Below are 17,476 nucleotides of genomic sequence, written 5' to 3'. Positions count from 1 at the left end.
ACCTCTCGCTTGGAAACAATTCATTTGAATAGCCGGCATTATAAAACCTCAGGGCTGGGTGGCTATTCCTATCTGAAAATGATCAGTTGTTTGGCAGATTTTAAAGAATGACTAAAGTTCAACTCAAGTAAGAATGCAGGTAATATAAATTCTCATGTTTCAATTTTCAAGTCAATTCCAAGATAATCTGTATTTTAGGCAGCATGGAGGGTGCAGGGTAACAGCCTTGGACACCAAATTGCAGACTTTCCTGAATGAAAGCGCATGAACTTGGCCATGTTATTCATTCACTTGAGATGATAAGGATCATTGCCAGTTTTTAAAAATACAACCTGACTCATGATAGCATGACGGCGTGTGTACGTCGGGTGCAAAGGAAGATGTGAACCCGTTTGTTCTCCGAGGAAGCAGTTGTCCTGAGCTGCCACCTCTGGAGCACTAGGGGTCACTGCAGGTCCACCGATGCCACAAGCTGGGAGCCCGTGTGCTCCATCCACGCCTGCCTGCACCTGCGTGTGGGTCCCACCGCCAGGCACAGCCGCTCTCCCTGGCTGTGCACAGAAAAATGTTCCAGGCCCCAATCTCCAAGAGCCTCTTCTCAACCTTTCTGAGCTGTTAAAATAATAATCTAGTGGCAAATAGCATCAATCTGGTGTCACAGATTCTACTGTTTTTCGTAAAGTTGTCTTGTAAGGCAAATAGGAGGGTGCCCTCCTGCTGCGTTTCTTTCCACACCCTGAGAGCTCACTATTGTCCTCGGTCACTTTTTCCGAGACTGGAATCTCTCCTGTGATGAGTCGAACGTTGGCTGACAAAGCACTGGTCATATTGCATCACGGGGAAATAATCCCAAGTGGACCCATTTCGATGCCAAGCCAACACAGGCTTTCTGACAAAATCAAACACTGGCGTGTAAGAATTGTTAGACGTAGGCCGGGAGCGGTGGCTCACGCCTCTAATCCCAGGCTGAGGTGGGCAGATCATTTGAGGTCAAGAGTTTGAGACCAGCCTGACCAACATGGTGAAACCCCATCTCTACTAAAAATACAAAAATCTGCTGGCGTGGTAGTGGGCATTTGTACTCCCAGCTACTCGGGAGGCTGAAGCAGAAGCATCACTTGAACCCAGGAGGTGGAGGTTGCAGTGAGCCGAGATCAGGCCATTGCACTCACAGAGGGAGACTCCGTCTCAAAACAACAACGAAAAGAATGGTTAGAGGTTCTTTTTAAAGACGTCTGAGCTATGTGGAGGTGGGTCTCCCGTTCTGACATGGACAGGCTCATCCGTGGGAGGGAAGAGGACAAAAGTGGCCCTTCACCCTTCCACCGTGGAAATCCCACGCAAACAGAGGCACGCTGTGCAGCAAAGCTGGTCTTCACAAAGAAGTTGGGGTGAACATGGAGTCAAGCACTTGATGAACTAAGGGGGCTTTTGTTAAGAGGCGAAATGAGTTCTTCTAAACCACAAGTATCCACAACCCTATATTTCAATTCCTGTACGCCCCAAAGCACCTTTAATGGCGTCTAAATGGGGCCGTTGACAGCCTCCTAGACTTCAGCTTAGAAGCTGCTGTATAAACTGACGAGCAGTAACGTCTCTCCTGTTTACGTTCCCTTTGATGTTGGCAAACTCCACAAATTGCGGGATAAGCCCTTTCCCTTGTTGGCCACTAAGAGCTCCTCCGGGGCAGGCCTAACAGCCCGTGATTCCGTTTCACAGAAGCGTTTTAATTTTCCTTTTTGGCGCAGCAGCCAAGGAGCTATTTTCGTTAATAACAATTGTGGGACACGTTTGTCTGATCTGAAGATCTCTGCAATGGGTTAATTGATTCGCTGACAAAGGCCTCTGTCATCTAAGAAGCCAGCCCTTCAAGTCCATTAGACTCATTGATTTTAAGCGGACAAAAGAAATCAGATCATTTGGATGCTTAGCTCCGAGAAGTAAATTGATCTTTTTGAGGCCGGCTCGTGCGGCCGGCCACATCAATGCCCATTTCTCTTTTGTCTGAGGTCAAGTCGTCTTGGAGGGAGGGACAGGGACAGAGTCTGTTCCTAGGTGGGGCTGATCTCTGGTGGGGCACACCCTCTTCCTTCTTACTGTGTGCTGATAGCCGGCCCACGCTGCAAGTGGGCCACAGAGTGCCAGCTCTCAGCGATCACAGAGGGAGGCACCCCACACAGAGCTCGCAGCTGCTCACACAAACCAAGTGCTGGCAGATGGATTTCCAAGTCCGGCCCTCAGTGTCAGTCAACCCCACCACCTCACTTTCTCCACCATAGAAAACAACACCAGCCCGGAACAGGGCATGTTCAGAAACCACAGGTTCGGGACTTGAAGGATGGGAAATTAATACAGGTATTCTTGAAAAAGAAGGGAGTGACAGAAAATTGGAGTGGAAAGCAGACACAGGCTGGGCACTCTGAGGCCAGTGCGCACTCAGAGCTCTGAACGCCAGCAGGCTGCCGCGGCGTGTGGCTCTGTATCTGAGCTGTGCGGGTTTTGTCCGGCCCGCCTCCCTGCACCAGGCGTGTGATTGTTCCTGCTGCCACCTGCTTGGCATAGGCAGAGGCCCCTGGATTTGGCCCAGTGGGAGGCAGAACAGGGGCCCTGTGGAGCGGATGGGAGTCTGACAGCCTACATTTACCAGACACATGTGTGCCTAGCTCCTGTCTCGGTGACACTATTGGAATGTCAAGAGAGCTTCCGAAAATGTGAATGGACTCCCACAGCTCTCCTGCTTCAAGCTTCACTCTGGCTTCCTGAATCCCGACGAGGCCCCTGCATCCTCTGTCTCCTGCCAAACCCCTGGGCCTCGCCTCCCACCATCCTCTTCCTGGCTCACCAAGCTTCAGCCACACGCGGCTTTCTGCTCCTCCACCCCTTGCAATGTCTCATGGCCTTTGCACCTGCTGTTCCAACCGCCGGGCACGTGGATGACCTGGACCTGTGTGAGGGAGCATGCAGTGGCTCGGATCACAGGCTCCAGCGCACAGACGCACGCACAATCCAGGGGGTCTTCTTAACAAAGGGTTTGCTGCACAGGCAGCCTTGCAGCTTCTCCTTGACCTCGCCCCCGACTGAGGACCACTCGGGCACTAATCAGGCTAGAGGTACTAAGACACCATGTGTGCCAAGAAGCTCACCATGTGGCTTCAAAGAAGACTATTCAATACGGAATGAAGCTGACCTTTCCGTATTGATCCATAAATCAGTGACTTAAGGGGAATGCAGTGCCATCCTATTTGTCTGCAGAAGAGGCTACTCTGCTGGGTTCACCTAGGAGTTGCCTGGAGATGGCATGGGTCACCTGGGAGATCTTGAATATTCCGACTTGTTAACGTCTGCTTGGGGAGCTCTGGGAAAAGATGAGAAAGGCAGAAGGACAGAGAGAGGAGAGTGAAAGTAGTCTGGATTTTAGTACGGTAACCTGGAAGAACCCAGACGTTTGACGATTCAACACAGTAAAAATTAATTTCTCCTACTATCCTTCTTAATGTGGGTTTGGCGGGGGCTTTGCTCTCCCATCGACTTGATGGGCTGCCGGCGGCGAGGGGGGGCCCAGCTTGTAGCAGCTGCACCATTTCCAACAAGGGGTCCACTCTGCACCCAGGGCAGGGCAGGGACAGACTGAGGAGGCACAGGTGAGCTTTTCACTGCCCCACGGGAGAAACGACCCTCATGACTTCCGCTCACATTTAGTTGGTCAACTGCAAGGGGCTGAGAAGTGTAGTCATCCACGTGCTGGGAAGGAGAGAATGGCAGGCCTCGGTGAACACATCACCATCCTCAAGGGCACAGCATGGATTCCGCAGAGGTGCTCCTTCTGGAAGGATGATCTCCCGCTGGCCTTACCAGGAAGGGTGTGCAATGTTCGTAGTACTTACGGTGCACTCAAAATCAGAAGGCTTTCCCCACCCTTGAAAGAGACAACCGATTCAACCAGACCTTTCTATTTCCCAGTCGTTTCATGAATTTTGGAAAATTGGGAAGAAAGGGAGTTTTAAAAAGTCTCTTCTGCATCTTCAGGAGGGACTGATCTGGTAGCTCTCACTTCATGCTAAGGTTTCCCAAGCTGCATTTCTCACCATCTTCTGGAGTATTCATGGAGAGAAGATGGTGCCTGCCCCAAAGTAGTGATTGCCAAATCCATTACTAATTCCCCGTCTTCATAAACATATATAATTTGATGTTTTTTATTTTTATTTTATTTTATTTTATTTTATTATTTTTTTTTTTTTGAGACGGAGTTTCGCTCTTGTTACCCAGGCTGGAGTGCAATGGTGTGATTTCGGTTCATCACAACTTCTGCCTCCTGGGTTCAGGCAATTCTCCTGCCTCCTGGGTTCAGGCAATTCTCCTGCCTCAGCCTCCCGAGTAGCTGGGATTACAGGCACGCGCCACCATGCCCAGCTAATTTTTGTATTTTTAGTAGAGACAGGGTTTCACCATGTTGACCAGGTTGGTCTCGATCTGTCGACCTCGTGATCCACCCGCCTCGGCCTCCCAAAGTGCTGGGATTACAGGCTTGAGCCACCGTGCCCGGCCTAATTTGATGTTTTTTAAACAAAATGTATCACTAAAGTAAAAGGTGAGAAAACAAAATAATAACAATCTAAAAACAAACCGATGTTAATGACCTGAGCCAGATGTCGTCACTGTGTAGAAAGAACTTCCCTTTGATTTGAACAACACGGGCATTTGCAATTACTAAAAGCTTTTTCCAGAGTAGCTCAGGCCCGAGCCTTTCTCCTGGATGCAATCAGAAGGATTGGGAGAGAATGGCTTTAGTTTTACAGGATGCCCCCTCTTTAGAGGACTCGAAAACACCCTCTCATCCAACAATGGCATAAGCCCGTTCAGTACTTGTATTCCAGCTCCTTTCTGCCTTTATCAGCTCTGAAAGTGGCATTTCTTAAAAACCGCTACCGGGAATGTTTTTGTTTTATTGAAAAACAACAAAAACTGCTTAGTGTAAAAGCCTCATCCACACAGCATGAACAATTAGTGCTATTTAATTACAGACAAAATTAGGCTTACGAATTGATTTATGGCCCCGCAGATGAAACACATATTCTCCAAGGAAAGCAGATTTCTTCTTACAATTAACTTGAGAGAGACAAGGAAGGCGGTTCTGATGGGAAGTTGTCCCGGGCCTGGGCTGGAGTTAGGGACCTAGAGCCTTCAGCATCCACCTCTAAGTCTCTAAGTTTTGCTTCCCCACAATTAGCTGTGCTAATTACCCAAAGAAGATTAGATGTACCAGGGAGAACGGCATACCAGAGAGAGAAAAAGTAAGAAGCCATTCTTGTATCTTATTTTAGCCACTGATTGGGTATCTGAAGTTGCAGCTTTCCAAAAACGGCTTTATACCAAAGAGTCAAAAAACCTTTTGTTTAGCCCACTATGCAGGATGAAGAAACCATTGAACACTTTAGGCAGCAGCTGGAACTCGACAGTCACCTTCTGTCTTCACACCACAGACAGAGAAACTTTTCGCAATCGCAAAAATAGAAGTTATGGCCGGGCGCGGTGGCTCACGCCTGTAATCCCAGCACTTTGGGAGGCCGAGGCGGGTGGATCACGAGGTCAACAGATCGAGACCATCCTGGTCAACTTGGTGAAACCCCGTCTCTACTAAAAATACAAAAAATTAGCTGGGCATGGTGGCGCGTGCCTGTAATCCCAGCTACTCGGGAGGGTGAGGCAGGAGAATTGCTTGAACCCAGAAGGCGGAGGTTGCGGTGAGCCGAGATCGCGCCATTGCACTCCATCCTGGGTAACAGGAGTGAAACTCCGTCTCAAAAAAAAAAAAAAAAAAAAGAGAAGTTATTTGATTGCAATTCAGGGAAAAAACAGTTTGATTTAGAAAAACGTGAAATGATTGTTTTTAATAAAGAACAGGGACCACTTATTTCCAGTCAGTACATTTGAGAAATGTTTTACAAATAGACTCATTGTCACAAATAGACGATTTACACATAGACTCGGAGGCACTGTAGCGTTAAGGATGGAACCTGGCTTATGCATTTGGCGCGGGCATCAATTCAGACACTCAGACATCAGGGGAAGGTGTCCAAGAGATGAACACTCAGAACGCTCCCATCACTCAGGTGGAGGAGAAAGGAGATCGGTGGTCCTGGCAGGTGTTCCGCAGGCCGGCAGCATCAGCATCACCTGGAACTTGTTAGAACTGGAGACGAAAGTCCCACCTTGATCTGCTGCATTAGCTCTGGGGTGGGCCCAGCAACCCAGGTCGTGCAAGTTTTCAGGAGACACTCCTCCTGGCTCAAACTTCAGAAACAGTTAAGAGACAATCTCAAGCTCTTTACGGCATCAACTCTTCGTAATTTTATAGGAGAGCAATACAGAGGAAAGGTCACAAGTTTAAGAAGTAAACAAAAGTAAAACACAGACATCTATTCAGATAAGCAGATGTAGAATAAGAGTCGGGCGCATCTCAAAGGGCACGAACCCAGAAAGACAATCTTCTATAGAACAGCAGTTGCTTTTCTGATCTTTCCTGAAACTTTAAAAGCTAAAAACTCTTAAAGCATTGGTATATTTCTGCAGCTACAGGCATACAGGATAAAAAAAAGTCCATTGCCCCTCAGCCAGATGATAACGACCCACTTTTATCTACTGAGGTGAAGTCACCTCATTTTATTCAGTGCTTGTTGGTTTAAAATATTCCTTAAAAATTGTGGATGCTTTTCCTCTGAGTTTTGATGGGGTGAATTTAAAGGCTGTCATGGAGCAAAGCAGTCCTTGGGCGGAAAATCACAGGATGGTGTGGCGATGTCTTAGTCGAAGATTCAGGAAGGTGTGAGAACCGTGCCCTTTATCCTCTCAAGGGAATGTTGTCTCCTAAGGGATCCGTTTCCTGTTCCCAGTGGGCCCTGGGAAGTACACATGCATGAAATGTTTTTAGGGACACTAACTTGGGGGATCCTTCTGGGACGGAGCTTGGGGCCTGCATGACCTCAGCGTGGCCTGTCAGAGGCTTCCTCACTCCGATGCCCGGGAGATGCCCAGGGCGGGGCGAGGGCCCCTCTCCGGCCTTCCATGTGCGCCCTCCCTGGCGAAGAGCCTCAGGTGCCCCCGGGCTGGAGGACCGCCCCTGGCCCTGAGGCTTTGCTGAGGAGGGGAGGCCGGTGGCCTGGACACCTGTTGGGAGAGTGGGTGGCTCCGTCCCCAGGGCGCCCCCGCGCTGGGAGCTCTCGCCCGCCGCCACCGCGCGTCCGCACTCGCAGGGAGGGTGGGGGGAGGCTGGGCGTGGGGCGGCCAGGGAGGTGGGATGTACTCTGCGGATTGGGGCTCACAGCTGTCACTCCGAAAGGGTGGGGCTTTTTAAAAACAGACAAATCTTTAAGGCGAAGGCCCGAGCCCGCTCCGGGCAGGGTAGCGAACGCCTGCGTTCTGGATGCGGTCCCTGCGGCGCGGAGCCCCCGCGCAGGCTGGCAGGCGGCAGCGGCGGCTCTCGGCCGCGTCCCCTCGCCGGCGGGCCCTCCTCCGCGCACCTCTGGCCCGCCTCCCCCGGGCGCAGGGGGGAGCCCCGCGTCTCCGGAGCCGGCTGTGCGCTCGGCGCGCGTAGAGCCCCGCGAGCCCCAGCCGGGCCCGGGGCCGGGCGGGCCGAGGCGGCGGCCGGGAGCAGCCGCACCCGCCAAACTTTGGGTGCCGGAGCGCGCGCGCGTCCGAGCACCGAGGCGCGGCGGTCGGCCCGGGATGGGGGCTGCGGGCCAGGGCGCCCCGGGCCGCCCCGCGCGCCCGGACACCCGCCCGGGGGGTTCCGCGCCGCCTCTGCCCGCGCCCCGGGCGCCGCAGCCCCGCCACCCCGGCGCCGCCCGCTAGCCAACCCCGGAGCCGCCAGAGCCCTGCGCTGGAAGCGCCCCTGCCTGGGCCTCCCGGGCCACTCTTCGCTCGGGTAAACAGGAAAGGAATTACCCCTCGTGGATTAAAAAAATATCCTGCTGGGGGCGAAGGAGGGAGGTGGGGTTTGCCTGCGCGCGTGGTGGACTCCGGAGAGCAACTCAGGAGCCCGCGCGCGGTCGTCGCCTCTCGGCCCGGCCATGGACTGGCGGGAGGAGGGCGCAGGGCGCCCGGGATGCTCTCGCCTCTAGCCGGGCGCTCCCTGGCCGTCGGCCCCGCTCCCAGCCTCTAGGGACTGAGACGGTCTCTTCTTCGCCTGGACGGTGCTGGGCAGCGGAGGATCTGCGCTCCGGGTCTCAGGATGTGCCCGTCTGAGATGGGGACGCTGTGGCACCACTGGTCGCCTGTGCTCATCAGCCTGGCCGCACTGTTCTCCAAAGGTGAGGACGCCGCGGCCACCGGGGCCGGGGGGACTAACTTCGCCTGGAGTGAGTGTGTGGGAGTGTGTGGAGGATGGGGGCGGCCGGGAGCGAGGGCGTGTGTGTGCGCGCGCGCGTGCGCGCGTGTGTGTGTGTGTGTGTGCGCGCGCGTGTGAACCTGTGCGCGTGCAGCAGCCAAGCTCCTCCGCCGCCCCTTGGCGGAAGGTGCATGTCCTGGAGCCCTTGGGAGGCAGTTAGTAGGGGCGACTGCCCAGAAGCCGAAAGGAAGGGAAGGTTGTTTCCTGAAAACCTTTTCTGCACAGGGAAGGGACCTGGGGACCCTTGAGGGGAAAGAAAGGTGGCCTCTGGAGGGCTGAGCCTGCTGTCAGGGGAAGGGATCGGGGTCACCAGGAAGATTTCTGGAATTTGAGATTGACTTTCCCTGCTGGCACTGACCTACTTGGAGATAATTTTGGAGCGCTCCTGTTGTATGGGAATACTATTTAGTGTATTACAGGCTGCCAAAAATATAGCCTGGGGGGTAGCGCTGAAGAAGGGGCCTGGGTTTCTCCAGGTCAGCTGCTGTGAAGGTTTTGGCCCAGGGTCTGGCGCTCACCCTTCCGTAGGGTGCTGGGAGCAGCGGCCCCGCTGCTGGGGCACGTGGAGTTTCAGCTACAACTTGTGACCCGAGTTGTCCCTGGGTCCCTGACTTGAAGCCATGTGTAAAGGCAGGAACTCCGCAAAGCTTCCTCTTCCCTTCTGCCAGCATCCCTGTCTGCCATGGAAAGAGCAAGTTTGGAAGCTCTGGACAGTCATTCTTCCTTGAAGAGAATTTGTGTGCTTTGTGCAGGAGATTCTTTCTCGTGATTGATCCGGGCTGTTTGTGTGTGGTTCCCCCTCCCGGTGCCCCTTTCCTGCAGAGGGACAGGCTGGGAGGAAAGTGAAGCATCTCCGCAGTCTCTAATATGTGCTGCAAGAGCCCTGTACCCATATTTTTTTCTGCAAAGATTTTTGAGATGAGATCTCTCTCAGAAACTTCAAAGCCAAGTATCATGCACAGAGTCTTTTAATGACATGAATTGTGTGTTCTTTGAGTTCTTCCAGAATCACTGAGGTTATGTTGCTTTGGATCTGATAATAGACGAAGACAGTTCACTGGCCGTGTGTCTACGCTGCTTCGATTTAGAAAGAGGAGTTTACCTTCCCCCTCCTTCACTCTCTTTGAAGTGTGGTTGAAATGGGCTCATGTCTCCTAATTATGAGTAAGAACAATCCCCGGGATCAGAGCTTTCTGGATTTATAATGTGCACAGACAACCAAAGAAAAGGTTGCTGAATTCAGTGAATGTGACTCAGGCAGACGTGAGGTTAAAAAAGCCAAAATCCCCGGTAACACCAGCCAGGCGTTTCATTGCTGTTGGTTGTCACTTGGTGTTACTATAGGGATAGACTTCTTCGTATTTATGCGGCAATAACCTAATAAAATAAGGTTTTATTAAGAAAGGTACAGAATAGCTTTGGAAATATGACCCAACTATTGTGTTTTCTCACTTCTGTACATAGGTCTGTTACTGTTTGTTTATTAGACTGAGTCGTGTTGGAGAGAATTGTATTTCTCCTGACACTTGTGAATTTTTCCAACTGGGAACACTGAAAATGTCCTTAAATGAGGTACTCTGTGATGTGGAAGCCTCTTGACTAGGTGGCCAAAAATTAGCACGTGAAATGATACGATGAGCCTAGCACGTGATATAGTTTGTGTGTCGAACTTGAAGAACTCAGCCAGAGAGTTCAAAAGTGAATCGGATTGGTGTGGAGACTTCTTACAGCGATTAGCAGAGTACTGAGCACGTGGTAGATGATTCAGGGATTAGTCACAATATGTCAAAAAATGAGAAAAAATTAACACCCCTATTATCAAATTGTATAAAATGGAATTTTGTGATGCAGACATGATTTATAAATTCAGGGACGGGGCCGTTCTTTTCCGAATATATTCATGTCACCTCCCTCTAATAGTCTCTGATCACTTGAAAGTTCTTACCCAGCTTGAAATCAAGTATAGACTATATTTAAAAGGATTTTAATGGGAAGTAAACACATACACACACACACACACACACACACACACACCAAGTCCCTCATTTGTCTGGACTGATTGAAAAAGAATATTATCAAGTATTAAGTATCTGTTTCCATATATTATCATTTTTACTGTATTGTCTTTCAAATAGGAATTTTTGAACAAAACAAAATGCACATTTGAATACCAGGTTCATATTCTTGAACCCACATGTTTACATTTTATGAGCAGAAAATGATTAGTCATAGAACAAACCCATCCTCTTACGGATAAATTTAAAAAACAAAAATAAAATGTTATTGCTTGTACTTCTATGCCCCTGGGACCTAGGAAGTATGGTATGACACAGAGTTCCCCAGCGGCCTTGTGCTGTGGCCCCTAACTTTCCTGGAGAATGGTCTTTAATGTTTAAGGTCCAGCTTTGCTGGTAGCTTGATGTAGTTGGCAATGGTGCCAGCCTGCAGATGAGTTTTGATGCATTACTGTGAACTTTGTGGGAGGAGCAGGTGTATGGAGGGTGGGCTGCGAAGAAAAATTAGTGAGGAGATGGGCAGAGGGCAAGGTGATTTTTAAATACAAAGTTGAGGGCTGCTGCATCTAGGTTGCTGGTTACAGTCCTCAGCTGCTTGCATCCTTCCCAGTTATGGTCCCTTGCACATGCTGGTAAGAAAGAAGCAGATGCTGAGAGACCTGTGACACTGTGAGCAGACTGTGGCATTGTCCTGGTCCCCGCATCTAAGGTGGTGTTGGGCACATGCTGTACCTGCTTCCAGCTGAGTGCAGCCAATGGCCTGGGCAGTGGGTTTCTTACAGTGCCTTCCTGAAGATGCTTCCATATGCAGAGCTTCTGATCTCTAACAGTATGCTGAAACAGATGTCTAATATTTGATCATATTCTTTTTCAATCAGCCCCAGACAAATTAGGCACTTTGCATTGTGTGTCTGTGTGTCTGTGTCTGTGTGTGTCTGTTTACTTCCAATTAAAGTCCTGTTAAATATAATCCATACTTGATTTCCAGCTGGGTGAGAACTTTCAGGTGATCAGAGAATCTTAGAGGAGAGGTGATATGAATACATTGGGAAATGAACTGAACTGTCCCTGAGCTTATAAATCATACCTGCATCATGAAATTCCATTTGACACAATTCGATGACACTGGCATGTTAACTGGGTCAGAGTGAAGCTTCTGGGTGGGAGGACACCACCCCTTATTTGAGGAAACTGCAAACCAGTTCTGCAAAAAGAGCTTCAAAGTGCAGTGACAACTTCTTTAGGGGTCAAGACTTTTTGGGATAAGAAAGAATATCAGGAGGGAACCAGTTAGTGGGGAGGGAGAGGAGAGAAAGAATGAGTTTTTGCTTCTATTCAAATTCTGTCAAATTAAAAGTCCGAAGAATGAAGAGTCCACCAAGTTTTGTTTTGTCTGAATTAAAGCATTAAAATATGATTTTATTAAAAATTCATGCATAGAAAGGTAGAATTCCAAGTTTGAGGATCTGTTTAACTTAGTTCTAACAGCCAAGAAAAAATGAATAAACAACAAAAATTTCAAAAAATATTTTATTATAAAAGCTATGCTATCCAGTACTTTGAATTTATCTATCAATGTTTCTGTTAATCCGGGAATTGTCTATCTGTCCACCTATGCATTTACCCCTCATTTCATCTACCAGTCCATCCATCCATCCATCATCTGCCTATCCGTCTACCAGTCTGTCCATTCATCCATCCATCCATCCATCATCCACCCATCCATCCACTCATCCATCATCCATCCATCCATCATCCACCATCCATCTGCCAATCCATCCATCCAGCATCCACCCATCCATCTATGAGTCTGTCCATTCATTCATCCATCCATCCATCCATCCATCATCTGCCTATCCATCTACCAGTCTGTCCATTCATCCATCCATCCATCCATCATCCACCCATCCATCCACTCATCCATCATCCATCCATCCATCATCCACCATCCATCTGCCAATCCATCCATCCAGCATCCACCCATCCATCTATGAGTCTGTCCATTCATTCATCCATCCATCCATCCATCCATCCATGCATCCATCTGTCCATCCATCCACCCACCTATCGATCCTTCCAGTCCATCCATCCATCCATCATCAATCCATCCATCCGTCATCCACCCATCCATCATCCACCCATCCACCTACCAGTCCATCCATCCATCCATCCATCCATCTATCCATCCATCCTTCTATCCATCTGTTTCTCCATCTATTAATTGATCCCTCATCCATCCTTCCATCTATTCATCTATAATTTCATCCATCCATTCATCATTCCATCCGTGTATTCATTCAACAAATATCAAAGGCCAGGCGCCTTCAGTGAACACAGAGCTTAGATGTCAAAGTGCCTCACACCTTGCTCCATTGCTGTAAGTTGTAAGCTCCGACCTGAGCAGCTGCATATTCCTCAGTCCTCTGTTTCTTCGTTGCCTCCCCTTGACTATTTCATAACAGTAACTGCCTTCTGAGCACCAGCGATACCATGCTGGGCACAGGGAGTACAGTAGTGAGGAAAAACCCAGGTTGTGTGGTTACCATTCCCAGAGAACTTGCCGTGTGTAGGAGAGATTGAGAAACATTTGAATTACAAAGAAAAAAATGTAAATTTAGCATTGTGGCGTGTGCTTTGGAGGATGGAGCAAGTGTCTCTAGATGCAAATACTTTGGCAGTTGACTGAAAGTAGCTGGGAAGACTTCCCCTGTCTGAAGGGTGGGTTGGCGTTACTGGGTGGGCTGGGTGGAAGTGTGCAAAGAGCCTGGAAGAACGGACACTGGGACTCACGTGGCCAGTGTGGCCAGGAAGGCTGGGGAGAGAGCTCTGTGGATTTTGGGACTGTCTGGAGGGAGAGGAGAGAATGCACTGGGTAGAGCTGAGGTTGGGCAGAGGTCAGCACCCTCTTTCATTCCCCAAATTCTCCAGGTGGATGACAGATCCCATAGTCATGGTTTCATAGGCCATGCTGAGGGGTTTGTCATTCTTTAAAGGTAGAGGGATGACAGGATGGATTTTAACTTCGACACAAAGTATGTATATATTCCCTGTGGCTGCTGTAACAAGTTGTCACAAACATGTGACTTAACAGAAGTGCATTCCCTGCAGTTCTGGAAGCCGGAAGTCCAAAGTCAGCCTCCCTGGGCTGACATCTAGGCATCTGCATGAGGCGCTGGGGGAACCCTTCCTGGCCTCTTCCAGCTTCCGGCAGCGGCTGTGGTCCTTGACTTGTGCCTGCCTCACTCCTCCGTCAAAGCAGTGGCTTCAGGTCTCTTCCTGCCTCTCCTCAGGCCACCTTCTCTTCTGTGTGTCTGTAGAAAACCTCCCAGTGCCTCTGCCTTAGGAGGATACTTGCCAGTGCATTTCAGGACCACCCAGGTAATCCACATAATCTCTCATCTTGGTTTAGTCACGTCCCCTTTTAAAGTTTCCAAATAAGGTAACCAGCATTCACAGATTTCAGGGATTCGGATGTGAATATCTTTCGGGGGAGTGCACTTCTGCCTTTCACAAGGTTGACATTTTAAAACTATTTTCTGTCTCCTCTCCTAAATTCTAATTTCCTCTAGGGGCAAAAAGAAAAAACAGTATTTTTCTATCTCTGATTTCTCTCCAGTATTTTTAGCTTAGTGCTTTGGACATTGCAGGGCCTCAGTACATTTTTTTTTTTTTTTTTTTTTTTTGAGACGGAGTTTCGCTCTTGTTACCCAGGCTAGAGTGCAATGGCGCGATCTCGGCTCACCACAATCTCCGCCTCCTGGGCTCAGGCAATTCTCCTGCCTCAGCCTCCTGAGTAGCTGGGATTACAGGCACGTGCCACCGTGCCCAGCTAATTTTTTGTATCTTTAGTAGAGACGAGGTTTCACCATCTTGACCAGGATGGTCTCAATCTCTTGACCTCGTGATCCACCCACCTTGGCCTCCCAAAGTGCTGGGATTACAGGCGTGAGCCACCACGCCCAGCCAGTACAGTTTTTAACTGCGCTTACAATAATGTGAAATACTGCTAGAGAACGTTTACCTGACAGTGCAGTGGTTTGATGCCGTCTTTTCCAGCAATTCAGAGTGCTGCAGGAAGTACTTTGGTCAATAATACCAGCTAATTTTTGGAGTAATTGTGGTATGGCTGGCACTGTGTGGAGTGACTTCTGAAGATGATGTTTGTGAATTTGCTGATAAACTCACTGGGTTAGATATGTACTAGACCAGATGTTAAAGTTCACAGACATGAAGTAACTTCTCCAAGTCACAGCAACATAAAAGGCAGGCAGAGTCTTAATTCTGATGCCACAGCCCACGCCCCTGGCCGTTCTGCTGACTTCCCATAATTATATGGAATAACTAAAAACCAAGCTGTTTATCAGGCAAGATTGATACGTGGTGCCAGGCTGGCTAGGGATTGAGTGCAGAGAGGTCTTGAGGCCATTTTAGTTCTTAGCTCAGAGCCTGGTATACTGTTGACTCTTGATATTTGTTGAGCCAATGAATAAATGAACATCATGTTATTTAGTTTTCATAGCATTAATTTTTCCAGCAGTACTCAGAAATAACACCTGAAAGGGATTAAAATAGAGATTTACTTCCAAGACCACCAGGGAGGTTGCAGAGACTCTCTGATGGTGTGGAATGTGTGGTTATCTCCTAGGGAGGTTGAAGAGACTCTCTGATGGTGTGGAATGTGTGGTTATCTCCTAGGAGGTTGAAGAGGCTCTCTGATGGTGTGGAATGGTGTGGTTATCTCCTAGGAGGTTGAAGAGGCTCTCTGATGGTGTGGAATGGTGTGGTTATCTCCTAGGAGGTTGAAGAGACTCTCTGATGGTGTGGAATGGTGTGGTTATCCCCTAGGATGCTGAAGAGACTCTCTGATGATGTGGAATGGTGTGGTTATCTCCTAGGAGGCTGAAGAGACTCTCTGATGGTATGGAATGGTGTGGTTATCCCCTAGGAGGTTGAAGAGACTCTCTGATGGTATGGAATGGTGTGGTTATCCCCTAGGAGGTTGAAGAGACTCTCTGATGGTATGGAATGGTGTGGTTATCTCCTAGGAGGCTGAAGAGACTCTCTGATGGTATGGAATGGTGTGGTTATCCCCTAGGAGGTTGAAGAGACTCTCTGATGGTATGGAATGGTGTGGTTATCTCCTAGGAGGTTGAAGAGACTCTCTGATGGTATGGAATGGTGTGGTTATCCCCTAGGAGGTTGAAGAGACTCTCTGATGGTATGGAATGGTGTGGTTATCTCCTAGGAGGCTGAAGAGACTCTCTGATGGTATGGAATGGTGTGGTTATCCCCTAGGAGGTTGAAGAGACTCTCTGATGGTATGGAATGGTGTGGTTATCTCCTAGGAGGTTGAAGAGACTCTCTGATGGTATGGAATGGTGTGGTTATCCCCTAGGAGGTTGAAGAGACTCTCTGATGGTATGGAATGGTGTGGTTATCTCCTAGGAGGCTGAAGAGACTCTCTGATGGTATGGAATGGTGTGGTTATCTCCTAGGAGGTTGCAGAGACTCTCTGATGGTGTGGAATGGTGTGGTTATCTCCTAGGAGGTTGCAGAGACTCTCTGATGGTGTGGAATGGTGTGGTTATCCCCTACGAGGTTGAAGAGGCTCTCTGATGGTATGGAATGGTGTGGTTATCTCCTAGGAGGCTGAAGAGACTCTCTGATGGTATGGAATGGTGTGGTTATCTCCTAGGAGGTTGCAGAGACTCTCTGATGGTGTGGAATGGTGTGGTTGTCTCCTAAGAGGTTGAAGAGTGTCTCTGATGGTGTGGAATGGTGTGGTTATCTCCTAAGAGATCGAAGAGACTCTGATGGTGTGGAATGGTGTCGTTATCTCCTAGGTCAAGCTTCTTTTTTGCTTTGTTTTCCTTCTCCCTCATATTCCTGGTTCAAACTTCTTAAAGAAGTTGTAGACATGCCCAGTGGACCATCTTCATAATCCGTTCATCCATCCATGTCACTAACGTGTAGGGTCCTGGGCAGGGAAGACTAAGGCATGGCCTCTGGTCTTCCAGGACTGAGAGAGTAGGTGACACATTGGTGGTCTCTGGGACATTGTAAAGAATGAGGAAGAAGCACATGGAATGGAGACAGACTCTTCAGTTTGCAGAAGGAGGATGCCTGATGCTGTGAACATATGCATTGTTGATTTTGATACTTGATGCCGGACAGCAAGCTTGAATGCATTGTGGAAATGATACGGTGGGCCTCTCACAGAAGGAAGAGGAAACCACCATGGATTTGTTGTGATGTGGGGCCAAAGACTCAGAACTTTTTAGATGACGTTGTCATTTATTAAAAAAGAAAATCTGCTGTAGGAAGAATTAAGGGGTGCATACAGCAGTCAGAGGCCAGGTGCTTCCCTTACCTCTGTCCTTAAACAGTGGTTTCGGGAGTCACTGCAGGTGCACCCCCTCCAGAAATTAAGAACTGAAAGAGAAGGAAGACTCTTGAACTTAAAAGTAAACAAACCCGTGCATGCATCTGAAAAGCAACAAACTTTTCGAACAGATCAGTCAACAGTTATAGATTTAAAACAACGTGCATTTGAAAGAGAATCCAAATAGCCACTTCTCCTCCCTCAGGAGGTAAGTAAAGTGTATAAATAAGGGGAGATTCAGATGTACATTTAAAAAGACAAGAGGTTCCAAAAAAGCGTTTAACTTTCAGTGACATTAAGTTCCTCTCTTCGGGACAGTGACATTAAATGTTTATGTCTGTGGGAATCTCCCTCCACGGATTCACTGGGGAGATGTCTGTCAGATTTCATTGTTGTTGTTTGTTTGTTTTGGTCGGGAAAGCTGTATTGGTAGATGGGAGGATAGCTTGCCAAGACTCCGAAGAGCATTTGGCATCTCTCAGGATATTGTGGCATTAAAGTATTTTGATATCAAAACAGACGTCGACATTGCACAGCTGCTCACGTTCCCTACTGCCCTGGCCTCTCCTCTCCTGTGCAGATAAACACCTGGTAGCCACTGCCTCTTGGTACAGCAGAGGGCACGAGACAGAAAAGTCAAGGCCTAGCACAGTGGCTCATATCTGTAATCCCAGCTCTTTGGGAGGCCCAGGTGGG

General features: G+C 48.9%; 1 protein-coding gene across 1 annotated transcript in view; it reads left to right on the top strand.

The window, feature by feature from the left end:
* Positions 1-7,395: 7,395 nt before the first annotated feature.
* The window catches only part of TMEM132D (transmembrane protein 132D), an 880,461-nt gene continuing 870,380 nt past the window's right edge, over positions 7,396-17,476 (top strand). Inside the window, exon 1 of the mRNA XM_035258183.3 lies at positions 7,396-8,306. Coding sequence (XP_035114074.2) covers positions 8,228-8,306 — 79 coding nt within the window. The 5' untranslated portion in view covers positions 7,396-8,227. The remainder of the gene's footprint in view (positions 8,307-17,476) is intronic.

This window comes from Callithrix jacchus, chromosome 9 (genome assembly GCF_049354715.1).
Source record: "Callithrix jacchus isolate 240 chromosome 9, calJac240_pri, whole genome shotgun sequence".
NCBI lineage: Eukaryota > Metazoa > Chordata > Mammalia > Primates > Cebidae > Callithrix > Callithrix jacchus.
This window is presented reverse-complemented; position numbering and strand designations above follow the sequence as displayed.